This window comes from Sphaerodactylus townsendi, linkage group LG11 (assembly GCF_021028975.2).
Source record: "Sphaerodactylus townsendi isolate TG3544 linkage group LG11, MPM_Stown_v2.3, whole genome shotgun sequence".
NCBI classification, from domain to species: domain Eukaryota; kingdom Metazoa; phylum Chordata; class Lepidosauria; order Squamata; family Sphaerodactylidae; genus Sphaerodactylus; species Sphaerodactylus townsendi.
This window is the reverse complement of record NC_059435.1, coordinates 60673826-60687485: the sequence shown is the minus strand read 5'-3', so window position 1 is coordinate 60687485 and position 13660 is coordinate 60673826. Positions and strand designations below refer to the sequence as shown.

General features: G+C 40.4%; 1 protein-coding gene across 5 annotated transcripts in view; it reads right to left on the bottom strand.

The window, feature by feature from the left end:
- LOC125440487 (putative leucine-rich repeat-containing protein DDB_G0290503) overlaps window positions 1-13660 on the bottom strand; it is a 119517-nt gene that overhangs the window by 41069 nt on the left and 64788 nt on the right. For all 5 annotated transcript variants that reach the window (XM_048510319.1, XM_048510318.1, XM_048510321.1 and 2 more), the window contains 6 exons: window positions 12212-12337; window positions 6830-6949; window positions 5780-5869; window positions 4820-4939; window positions 1576-1689; window positions 572-691 (listed from right to left, as the gene is read on the bottom strand). In XM_048510319.1, coding sequence (XP_048366276.1) covers window positions 572-691; window positions 1576-1689; window positions 4820-4939; window positions 5780-5869; window positions 6830-6949; window positions 12212-12337 — 690 coding nt within the window. The remainder of the gene's footprint in view (window positions 1-571; window positions 692-1575; window positions 1690-4819; window positions 4940-5779; window positions 5870-6829; window positions 6950-12211; window positions 12338-13660) is intronic.

Below are 13660 nucleotides of genomic sequence, written 5' to 3'. Positions count from 1 at the left end.
TGATTAGTAATTGATGTAACAGCTCTGGAGATCCCTCAGTATTATTACTGTGATAAATGAAAAATGTGTTCTCTACTAGGAATGAGGAGATGAGTCATAAGGGAGGATGCTTGTGTCAGGAGAAGATAAGACCGTGGGATGACTGAGCTGAAGAGCAAGGCTTGTGTAAGATTGTACATATGAAGCATGCTTAATAGGCTAATATATATTAACTTCTCCTCCTGCTCTGACGACAAACTGTATTATAATGAACATACAGGAAGAACATGGGAGAGGGCCACATATTAAGGAGGAAAATGTAAATAGGTGGACTGGAAAGCTGTGACTCTAAGTACCCCTAGCCAATGGGGGAACAGAGTGGCGAATTTGGGAGAAGGGGATAAATGTGCTGTGGATATACTGTTTCAGCGAAGTCTGCCCATGTGGGGACAGCTCCCCTTTCTTTGCAAATAAAGCTACTTAAAACTCTCTTCTGTTGGCTTGATATTTGGTAGAGAAATGTTGGGGACCACATTATCTGTATATTATATGGAAAACTTCACCAGAGGGGTGAAAAGCATGGCATATTTACCACTGACACTGCCTGGTTTGGAAGATTCGAGAGCCTGAGCTTCTTGTAGTTCTTTCAAAGTTGATTCCAGTTTTCTCATCAGCAACTCTTTCTTATCTGATAGCTCCTGTAATTTCATTTCTACAAACAGAAATGTTTTGGGATTAGGTTTTGAAAACAGTAGACACAAACAATAAAGATGTTTAAAAACTGCTAATTCTTTAAAGAGAGAGAAATCATTTCTTTATTGCATCTCAGTTGTTTAGAAAAGAAAAAAGAATGGATTGAAATCTTTCTGGGAATGAAGCAAACTTAATGCGCAGGTCACAAACAGACAATATCACAGAGATTATCTAAGAATACGACCCAAAATGAATGAGACCCCTATAGTGAGTACAGAGAATTACCGTAAAACCAAGATCCTTTCTGACTCTACTCAGTATCTTTTTAAATTGTACAGAAAACAGAATTAAGATCAGGGCTTCCAAACAGAAGGAGAAAGCATGAATTCAACTGATATGAATAATATATTTTAGGAGGACTAGCACGGCAATTGGGGGCGGGGGGCGGGGGGGGCGGTTAGAATTTGTTTGAGAGCCACAAACATAAGAAGAGCCCTGCTGGATCAGACCAGTAGTTCATCTGTCCAGCATCCTGTCTCACATAGTGATCAACAGATTTCTCTAGTTCAGGGGTAGGGAACCTGCGGCTCTCCAGATGTTCAGGAACTACAATTCCCATCAGCCCCTACCAGCATGGCCAATTGGCCATGCTGATAGAGGCTGATGGGAATTGTAGTTCCTGAACATCTGGAGAGCCGCAGGTTCCCTACCCCTGCTCTAGTTGAAGACAAATAATTATAGCCAGATGAACAATTTCATTACAATAAAGTCTGAGAATAAATGACTTAAGAGATCTGCAGCACATTTCTCACACAAATTAGACTCACTTTAATTGGGCTTACATATCTGAAACAACATGCAGAGCATTTTTTTTAAAGTACAAGAAAATTGTTTTGCACTCACCAGGGGTTTTTATCACTTCATCCTGAAGCTGTAGCTTTTCTATATGCTGCACAGTCGCGTCTAGATCTGCAGCTAAATGTTTTCTTTGTTCAATTAGTTCCTGTAGTTTGTGCTCTAAAAAATTATATCAGGCAACTTCATAGCAAAATGTTACGGTAATATTTTTTGAAATAACTACATTTCAACACAGCTTTGTAATAGGTAAGTAACACCTTCTAAACACTCAACGACGAGCATTTATACAGTGTGTTCCTGAATGGTACCTGCATGCACCATGCCTATTAGCTTGCATTTTGCTAATGCAAAAATTATTTGAAGGGCATGAAAAGGCAGTTTTAACATGACAATATACTCATGGAAACACAAGGACCTTAATTGCAGGTGCCTACGTTTAAGATGCAACAGAAGTTCAGTGGCATATCAAAGATCTAGTTTTTTATGCACCAGGTTTCTGATCCAGCTCAGCTTCTTAACTATTTAATTTTAATTTTATTCAGTTTATACCCTGCCCTTTGCCAACACAAAGTTGGGCTCAGGGTGGCTTCCAACAGCAATCCCCTAATAAATTACAAATTTCAGGATCAGACATCATGCACTTAATCATTCTCATTTTAAGCACAATACTGTATCCATTATAATCCCCCCCCTCCCTTACACACCGTGTTGGTTGCCACCTGTTGCCCTTCTGGTTTTATTTTGCACTTTCCCTATTTTTTTTTCAGATCAGCTTTGTGGTATGAAAAAATCTGGAAAAACCTGGGCGGGATGGCGGGGGGTGGAGGGAGCCCAAGAGAGCAATACAGTGTAGAAGTGGGAGAGGAAACAATGCAGTTAAGAAGTCAAACTGGATCAAAATCTGGTGCACCAAAGCCCCAACAAAGCAACAAGCCGTAACAAATGCACGAAGCTTTTACAAGCTTCCTTTATCAGATACTCCTGGGGAAGTGACCTCTGATTTACAAATGCTTATCTTGCCATAAATTCTGATAATCTTTAGGTGCTACTTAATTTTATTGCTGCAGACTAACATAGCTGTAACACCTGCAATTATCATTACATTTAGAAGAGGCGGAGGAGTTTGAATTTATAATCAGCCTTTCCCTCCTGTAAGGAGACTCAAGGCAGCTTACAAACTCCTTTCCCTTCCTCTCTCCACAACAGACACTTTGTGAAGTAGGTGGGGCCAACGAAGAGTTCTTCATGAACTGTGACTAGCCCAGGGTCATCCAGCAGGAATGTAGGAGTGGGGAAACAAACCTGGTTCACCAGATAAGCCTCTGCCACTCATGTGGAGGAGTGGGAAATCAAACCTGGTTCCCCAGATTGGAGCCCACCTGCTCTTAACCACTACACTGCAGCCCAGGACCTTTTCCACATGCTCGAGTTACTTCTGATTTTCTTGGGAGTCAATCCACAAGCACTAAAATTGGTTTAGGCAAGGTTCTTTTGCACATATGCCCTAGCTGTCCATTTTTAGTTGTGGAATTGGTTTATTATCATCTACTAGCGGGGTCCGGCCACGTGTTGCTGTGGCTTATTGTGGTGAAATGGGAAAGGAACAGTAGCAGCAAATCAATTGCAGAGGCCAGCAGTACGTGCTCATGCAAACATGCAGCATGTCACCCCTCACTCTCTTCCCTCCCTCACTTCTCTTCCCTTGCATGCCACCCCTCCCCCTCCCTCCCTTCCCTTTCCCTCCGCTAGGGTGGGTAGGTCATATCAAGATGCTGGGCCCCCTGCCTCCCCTCCCTTGCATGCCACCCCTCACTCTCTCTTCTTCCCTTGCATGCCTCCCCCTTTGTCCCTTTCCTCTCCCTCCCTCTCTTCCCTTGCATGCCACCCCTCCCTCTCCCTCCCTTTCCTCTCCCTCATGTGTATGTATGTGTATGTGTTTCACTTCCACTCGAGTTACTGCCTATGTACTGTTTTCACTGCTCATATCTGGCCATCTGAGTGAACATTCTAAGCTGCTCGAACATTCTAAGGGTGACAGGCAGCTGCATGTCCTTCACCATGGAGTGCCAGGAAAAGGGGGTTTTACCTGGGCCAGGTGTGAAATTTCAGGTATGTGAACATCTAAAAACACTCTCGCCTGGCTGACTATAGTGGCTGGGAATTTTCAGAGGAATTGGCCCAGCAGTTACTGAGTTATACTATCATCAACAAAAACACTGTTAGCTTTTTATATATATCGATGTTTGGCTTCAATAGTGAACATTTTCAAGGGAGGGTGCTGTCATTATTAGTAGTATCACAGCACCCACACTTATTTCTTTTTTAAAAGGTCCTCATTTTTATATATATCATCATAGTGAGCCCTTCGGGGGAGGGCGGTATAAAAGTGGAACAAATAAATAAAAATAAAATAGTGTTGTAATGATAGTTTGAGCAAGTTCTCTGAATCCTCAGTTTCCATTAAAATAAAAAAATAAGTCTCTATACCCTTCCCTTGTGGAGACATAAGGAAAAAGTCATATTTCTGTGAGGGAAAAGACAAGAGACTTTTAAAAAAATAAAAGCTGTGAATTTAAAGAACCTGCTTAAAATTATCATTATAACCCCACAGCAGTACAGTACAGTAAACCTTTATTAGGCACAAATAATTCTGCATACAGTATGTTTGTATGATAAACAGCAATACAACAAGGAATCCAGTACACCAAGTTAGGACAAATCATACACAAACTCTCCGGAGACACACCGCGACATCCAAATGTTAATCAAAACTGATTTGAATGACTTCCCATGTTCACCACAATGACCTGAGCCTCAGACATCCAATCAATGTAATTTAGATGATTTGATACATTGAGGGACACATTTTAGTACCGTCTTTGGGATATTACTTCCGCTAGATATGTAGCGACCCCACAGCAATATATCCATATTTTAAGGACTTTAAAAAAACCAAACCTGAAATCACTTGTCTTCAAAGCAGAGGGGACAGAGTTTAACCATGGTGAAAGCCCAATAGTTGAAAAGTAGGCTAGAGGTGGGTGGGACAGAGAAAACCAACATGCAGTAGGAAAAAGCTGACTCAAAATTGGCTTCCAGAAAAACCTTGGGGTAAAGGTATTCTCAAAAGAGCTGCAAAAAAAAAACAAGCTGGGGGGGAGGAGGGGGGGAGAAGACTAAAGGCATAAAATGCATGCAGAAATCAGGGGATAAACTGAAGTTATATGGAGTCAGAAACAACTAAAAGATGCCCATAAGGAAAAGAGCTGGGAAATCACCATGAACATACCAGAAAAGCTGCCTGGTTCAGCGGCAACAAGAGCCCGGGCTTCTATTAGATCTTGCATATTTGATTCCAAATTCTTCATTAAAAGTTGCTTTTTCTGAGATAGCTCGTTGAATTTCTTTTCTATAAACAGAAATGTTTTAGAATAATTTCTTGGAAAATGTTTTCAAATGTCCTCATAATAATAGAGTCGTATAAAATGGAGAAAGATACTTGAAATTTTCTTTTTAAAAAAGAAAGAAATATATCCTATCTGAATGTATCGTATCCTATTGAAACAGAAGAAAGAAGCTAAATGAACTGAAAAGTGAAGTACTACAGTTACTGACATATCACAACAAACTGCTTCAATGATCTAAGGCAGAGCCCTACAAAATATGGGCTCCCTAAGGCCATATGGAGAACTCCAGGGCCTTTGTGACATCCTCAGTGAATGTTCCGATTAGGAACAAAAAAAAGACAGTTGCGGGGGGGAGTGCTACGGCAGCTAGAGGCGGTGTGGCGAAGGTAGAAAAAAAAAGAGTATGCTTAAAACCTGTTCAGTCAATGTTGGTGGGCTAATGCAGTAATCTTCTATATTACAATAATACTTTTGAAGCTAGGAAGAAAAGTTAGCCAGTTGAATAATCATGTCAAATGAACTCATTTTGATAAAGTATGAAAAGCATTCACAGACTAGGATCTAGAACAGGGGTAGGGAACCTGCGGCTCTCCAGATGTTCAGGAACTGCAATTCCCATCAGCCTCTGTCAGCATGGCCAATTGGCCATGCTGGTAGGGGGCTGATGGGAATTGTAGTTCCTGAACATCTGGAGAGCCGCAGGTTCCCTACCCCTGATCTAGAACGTATTTATCAAACATGTCACTCACGTTAATTAGGCTGACAATACACAGCAATACACAGCAATACACAGCAATACACAGAAAAGGTGCGTCTTTAAAATCGAGATCATTATTGCTCACCACGTTGTAATCCTTGCATAACTTGCACGGTAGCTGCTCGTTCCGCAGTCAAACGTTGGTGTTCCTCTATTAGTTCATGTAGTTTATGCTCTACAAAAAATAATGCCAAGTCACCTTGCAGCAGAAATATACTTTGAAATAACTACATTCAACACAATTTTGAAATCGATAATAATTTGAAATAGATAATGATATCTGGCAATTGTTAATAATAATTATTATATGTTGTCTATTGAATGTTCAGTACACTAAGTGCATATGCAAATCAACTCTACAAGCTGTTCCATGGGTGGTTGGGGGAGAGAGGCGAGAACAGCTAATGCAAAGAGGGCTGAATAAACTGGCTGTGTACACTGTCATTCCAGCTAAGATTGAAACCTTCCTCCTTGGGGCATCAAGCTTAGCTGACTGAAGGTAGCAGGATACAAACCACTTCAGCTTCCTTCTGAAAGGTATATTCTTTTTCACTTCTCTGATCTTTGTGGGGAAGGGCACAGTTACAGTAAAAAATCAAAATGAAAATAGTGAAAATAAAGTGAAAATAAAAAGTGAAAAAAGTGAAAAAGTGAAAATAAAAAGAGTGCACCCTAAGCATCACCCTTCATGGAAGAAAAAGGCAGACCTAGTTGTATCTGGGTTGTACCAGTTTGATGAGGGCTCCAATCATACAGAATGCCTACATACTAGGGAGGTTCTTTTTGTAAAGGAAACAGGGCTGTGAATTATACCACTGTACAGTATGTATTATCTGTATGCTGACTGCCTATCTCACTGTCACTGCCTTGTTTTATATCTATTTTCTGCATTGCTCTAACATATCATGCTCATAGCTGTAATCCTAGTCCTATTACATTGCATTGTAGATTCTTCATCCTGTTGATTTCATTAACTTGCACATTGTGTAATCTTCCGTGAGAGTCAGTGAGAAAGGCAGAGTATAAACAAAATAAATACACCCCAAAATCCCTGTACACATTAAAAGAAAACAGATGGGACACAATTTACATTAAATGTTTCTATTTAACAAAAAACTGAAGACTCCACTCTTACCATTCGCACTGTTTGGATGTTCGGTTGCAAGCATTTGTGCTTGCTGCAGATTTTTCAGATTTAATTCTAATTTCTCTTCCAAGAGTTTTTTCTTCTCAGTTTGTTCATCAAGTTCCATCTCTGAATAAATGGTCATTTCAAAGTTATCATTACAATCATAAACACATTTGATCATCAAGTCTGCAGATCTACATACACATATTAGCGAGTGACTCCTACTGAATGACATATGTGTGATACAAAGATTCTGCCCAAATTCTTATTGGCTGGGTTCAGAAGAAAAAAATTTCTATGAAGGAAAACATTGCAGTCTCTGAGTTTTTTCTCTGACTTGGACTTTGCTTGTCATTGCCTCACTGACCAACACAACTGGCATTTGGGTCTGGGAGAGCCTCTGATGATTGCAGTGGTGGTGGGGCTTGATTTGTTATCAGTGTCCCAATCTAAGAACGTGTTCCACTCCCTTTTATCTTTTCCAGCACATGAACAACTTCACAGGCAGATGCTGCATCTCCTTCAGCACTCTGCAATTTTAACTAGTAATGGGGACAAATTTGGAACTGAGCAAGACTAAAACTTGTGAGCGAGACTAAAACTTGAACCTCTGAATGAGTCCAATACATAATTTCCCCCTTTTTTGCCACTGGTGATGAGCTTGCCATCCCGGCCCCCTTCCAAGTAAAACAGTTAAGTATAATTTCTAGCTAAAGGTATAACTACATGATACACCCAACACAAGTCAGGTCACTGGTGAATGACTGCACTCAGACTAAGACATATCTCAGGGGAATTCACCTTACAAAACGCTCATTTGCTGACTGCTGTAAGGAACTGCTGAAGGGGGAGAGCTTTTCACCCCTTTTTCTGGTTTTACATGCCCACACTTATGGCATGTAGAGCCAAATAAAAGGGTCAAAAAGCCATCCCACTGCCCTTTCTGATAGCAAAAGCCAGGTAGGCAGCAACCTAGGAACTTCTTCCCCTTTGTAGCATTTCCTTGCAGTCCTGAGCAAACAAGTACTTTATAAGGGGAGTTCTCTTCTTCAGACAGCATTGAAAAGTATGCCAAGTGAAATTTTCCTGTTCAAATTTGAACCAGGTCATCTGTTTGTGATGTATTACATAGAGGCAGCAAATTTGGAAGGAGATGAATCAGTTTATCATAATTTTGAATTAAGAGATAAGAGGGTATAGATAAAAGTGCAATGCTCAGTTGCAAAAATGGAGGTGCTGATACTTGTTGCTGTATCTATACCTGAGTTGATTGAGACCATCTAATTTTCTTCTATACAGGCAGTGATTCAAGATCACTGGGAGATGTCGTGGATGAAGGGAGCAGAGAGGAATACTCCAGGTTAAGAGAAAGAGGGAGATAGTCACTCTCAGAGCATGATACAATTGAAAAGTTGGAGATACAATTAAGTAAGGCAGGGCTAGCAATGACATAGTCATTGCTGCCTAATGTTGAGGCATAAGTGAACTCATTACCCAATGGGAATTGAGGTAGACTATTCAATATAAGTAAGTTAAGAGTTGTATAAAATCCTCTTAGAGATAGGCCAGCCTTATTTATAGTTAGATCAAGATAAAAATAAGGGAAAAGTTGGGAAGTCAAAGCCAATCCTTGCATTAAAATCTCCTAGAATCAGGAGTTTAGTCGTAGGATGCTTATCTGCAGTACTGGTAATATGATTGGACAGTCGGTCCCAGTTAGTTGGTTCTGGTTCAGTTGATATAATTGGAATATAGACATTTATCAGAGGAAACCTAAGAACATTCATATTAATTTTGATTGCTTGTGGACAAGGCTCTAGGGAAAGAAATTTACTCATGGATGTATTTTTAATTAAGATTCCTAAGTTTGCTCTAGCCATCCTTTTGAGAAGAGTTTGTAAGCTAGCAGGTGGATAACGGTAAAACTCTCTAATTTGAAAGTATCAAGCATCTATGTTTCTTGGTGGAGGATTATATTGTTTCAGGAAGTTAAACAAGTCCATATCTCCAAATTTTGTTACGCCAACCGGCAACGTTCCAGGAGATGATGAGAAGCTATGATTTGTCCGCTTCCAGTCATTTGGGGAACTTAGAGTTTTACTATTTATCCAGCATTCTTTGGCAGTCACTGAAAACACAACCATTTGTTTTCAAATAAGTTGATGGTAGAGTTTGGGGAGTCAAAGTCATAGATACCGAGTCTGTCTGTGGATCAAATTCTGTGGCTTTTGTTTCCACATTCAGAACTTGGACAAACTCAGACAGTTCCATTGGAACCAAAATGTGTTAGCGAGCATCTGGGGAAGCTTCACTTAAAAGCAGGAACAGTGTAAATGTTGCAGGTTCCAATAGAGAGCATGCTTGGAGTTTTTCAGAATCCTTATCAGAGAGATCTGCATATATATGGACACAGTGGGTAACAAACTTTCTTCTGTGATACACCTCTGAAGATGCCAGCCACAGATGCAGGTGAAACATTAGGAGCAAGATCCACCAGACCATAGCCACACAACCCGGAAAACCCACCACAACCAGAGATCTATAAGGTTGTGATGAGACAACTGAAGTCTTTCCATTACTGAGTTTGGAGTGGTAGAAATAAAATTAGAGGTGAGAAGTTTCATCTGTTTGTCAGCAATATCAAATCTGTGATCCTGAGCAGGGACAGTCCTTGAATGGTTGGTTATTGGTGCTTCAGTCTCCTGTTGGGATGTACGTTTGGCACTCTTCCTTGTTGGAAAAACTCCACAGTACTGCAGGTGTTGCTTCTTTTTCATTTTCAAATTCAGGGTTGAGGTTTTAGAGAAGCTCAGCAAAAATATGTGGTTATGGCGAATTGCAGACAGTAAATCAACAGAAGCCAGAGAGCTGGTTCTGATGTTTTAAAACTTTTTAAACATAAGTTGGCTCTGAGGACTGTGTCCTAGGAAGAGACTCAACCATTCACCAGTAAGACATCACAACCTTGAGTGGCTGTAATAATAAATTCCATAGTCCCCTTTGCTGGGTGGTAAGTTTCCACTTTTCTACCTTGTCAGTAATGCTAGAATTTGTTACAAATTCCTGAGTAAGCCTTCTGGAGCAGATTTTAGTGGCAGGAGCAGCCTGACTTTCTGGTTTGCATGGGTCATTCTGGGACAATATTGTTATAAAAGTTGTAAGTAGATCAGTCATCTTATTTAATTTTGTGTTGAATAGTTTGGGCTGTTAAAAAATCAGAGTTCCGCTAATAAGTCTGTTGTAATCGAGGCTGTTGTTGTGGACTGGGGCTCTGAAATTGCCTCTGTATTCTCTTCTAGTGGAATGCTATTAGCTTTCAAATTAACATCCTCAGCATCTTCATTGTTTGTTGCTCCTAATTGCAGAACTGCTGTTAAAGGAGTATATTTGTCCTTTGTTGAAATTTCTATCTCTGGGGATTGATGCAGGGTTAAGAAGAAGTCCAAATTACTTTGTTTAGAGCAAGGTTGCTCAATATTGAAGTTAAATGAGTTGTTTTTTCCCTCCTTTTAGTCATTTTTCCCTTGGTTTTTTGCCTTTGCTCTAATTAGCTGCACAAAAACAGCACTGTTGTTTTTGTCCAAATTATACAGCCAAGATGCAGTCTTATATTGCAAAGCTTTAAAACAAAACTGTTAGTTTTGTAAAAATTTTGTAAAAGGAGGAACAGAGGAAGATTAAAAGGTACGTTTTGATAAGAGCAAGGCTACAGAGGTCAGTATTACGCTCTCTCAATTGCCACCACTATCTTCAAGTAGTCCTTCAAATAATTTTGAATAAAAACTAAAACAATTAGCATAGAGGTCAACCTCTTGTACAGCCCTTTCTGATAAGAGCTCCTGCAGCTGTAGACTCAACTGAAGGGATTATCCCTTGCAACAGAAAAAAGGTAACAAGGGGGGATCTCAAAGAACACCGCCCAGAGCCCCTTGGGGATAGAGCGGTATAGAAATCCAAATAATAAATAAATAATAAATAAAGGTTTATAACCAAATTAAATAATGTGGAGCACCCAAGGCTCCACAACATAATTCTCTGAAAAAGGGGCCAACCGATCCCTGAACCACAGGGTATTGTGGGGGCAGCATCAGTAATAGTCAGAATCTTGAGCCTAGTTGATGGTGATCCTTGTTAGCGGGATTTTGACCTTCAAGTATGGGTTTCTGGTTAGAATTTTTCTTTTGGATCAACAACTGATGAAGAAGCTTCATCTTGGCCTTTTTTTGATGGAGGATTCAAGAAAGACCACTCTTGTTGGGACAAGCATGAATCAGGTTGGTTCAGAACCACAGGGTCTGAAATAACAGAATGGACAGACGTGGACTGGAATGCAACCAAAGAAGGTGGAACCAAAGATGATCTCGGATGATAAGTGGACTGAGACAACTGTTCAGAAGCAGGCTGGGCCAGAGTTCAGGAACTGTGTTGCTGTCAGATGGTGGATAAAGTCTTTCGCCACAAAGCTGTTTTAAGGTGGAAGGCCCTTTCAGAGCACACCCTAGGAGTAAACTTTTGACAAATCCTGCATTTGACAACTTATGGATCTCACCCAGGCAAATGTCAAAAATGGACATTTTAGTGATGCACATCTTAACTGGGGCCTTTGAGGCCATCCCTGTGACCCAAACTAACGTCGGTCTGAGGAGTAGGCAAACAACTAGTCAGCAAAAGCTGGCTCAGTTAACTCAAATTCCAAAGAGCCGTCGAAGATAAGGAGAAGCTAGTCAGCAAAAGCTCAGAAGGAAATGATGAAGAACACTTGCGAATCCAAGAGAAGGGCTGAACAGATCTGCATGCATCAGAGGCAAGAAAGGAACTGGAGGGAAGAGGGGGTGCACCTCCCTGAGTGAGTCACATGACTGTTGGGGCAAAAAGGAATCGTCATGGAGGATGCAGGGAGGAGAGTTACCTCTGCTGTTGCTAAGGCCTTAAAAAATTCTGCCAAGTCAGCTGGACTGCAATGGCCCCAATATAGGGCTGAACTGAAAGTGTAGATGAACATGAGTTAATCCTAAATGACATTTCCAGAAACATTTTCCCATGCACCACTCTCAATTCTCGAGCTACAACCAACTGCATTTTCCTCTACTTAAGATAGTCCACATCTTTCCTGATGTAGTTCCCACTCTGTGGAACAGGCTCTTTGAGGAGGTGAGGGGACTGCTGCTTCTAGAAACATTTAAGAGGTACTGCAAAGCCATTTTACATGCCAGGGTTTTAAGGAATGGAGACTGTGGAGGTATTTGGGGTTTTGTTTCATTTTGCATGTTTTAAACTGTGGTTTCTAAGTTGCCTTGAGCCACAAGGAAAGGCAGCATATAAAAATGTTAATTAATAAATAAATCCCTAATGATATTTTCAATGAATGACAAGTCAAAGAGCACTCACGTTTAAGTCTGCTTTTTTCTTCTAGATCTGGAACATAACACTGTGCCCTTTCCAGATCTTGTAGGTTTGTATCTAGATCTGCAGTCAACAGCTTTCTTTGTTCGATTAACTCTTTTATCCTTTCATCTGAGAAAATGGGAAGATCTTGCACATTTAGTATATATTAACAACATCATTCATATTCATTGTTTTCTTTTTGAGAAATACCCGAAATGAAGCAAATACACTACAGAACTGTTATGGAATGTTTATTTATTTAAATATTTATTCCCGCCTCGTTATCCTGAGATGGTACAGACAGTTAATGCCCTAAACCAGGGGTAGGGAACCTGCGGCTCTCCAGATGTTCAGGAACTACAATTCCCATCAGCCTCTGTCAGCATGGCCAATTGGCCATGCTGGTAGGGGCTGATGGGAATTGTAGTTCCTGAACATCTGGAGAGCCACAGGTTCCCTACCCCTGCCCTAAACAAACAGTGAAATACAATTAACTGATAAAACCAAATAAACTACACTAGCCTTCAACTTTACGACCTCTTTAACTCTGATCAGCAACTACACTTGATCAGTTTGGAAATGGGATAAAGACAAGGAGACACCCAAATGGACCTCCACAGTAAAATGTAAAGCAAGAGAGAGAGAATTTGGGAAGAGGTACATGAGAGTCAAGTTCCTCTCCCCTGCTCCATCACAGTAAAACTCTGGTACTTTAAACATTTTTTTCCAACACCACTTGACAGCCACACCTTCATCCATTTCTGTAGGGCTGGATATTAAAAGTGAGACAGGATTAAAGAAAAAGAGCTGAACGCAGTGATATATGAAGGGAGGAAATATGCTAAAGTTTCCTTTATACACAGGGACAGTTCTCTGATGAAAACTGATCACCACCCTCCACTTTACTCATGAACATGTGCAAACCTGAATAAATACTTTTCCATACTTAAATCCTATACTCTCAATACAAGTTCAGAACCAGCCCCTTGAACTGAGACCAGAAACAAACTAGTAACAGCGCAGCTCTTTCAAAATATGTTCCTTACAATCAGATCCTGAAAGGAGTTATGGCCACCTTTTATTCAAACATGTATTTATAGCAGGGTTTTTTTTCATTTGTGAAAACATGTTCACAGGGAACTTCAATACCTGGATATTTCTATTGGTAGTATGTACTGTCACGATGGAAAGAAATGTATTTTAACAGTCAAATTACATGCAGCAGTTGCTCCTCTAACAATCACCCATATATGATTACACCTGTCTAAGGAAGCAATGTGAAAATCAGGGGCCATGTGAATATTTGTACTCCTATAAGAGATGAGCTGGGAAAGGTCACCATTACAACAAAAGATTGGTGGATTTTGGCCCCACTGCAGTGTTGTCACTGCAACATTATTTTTATTCATGAGTGATTGACCGTCATTTGCTTATATGGAAGAGTGCACTTGG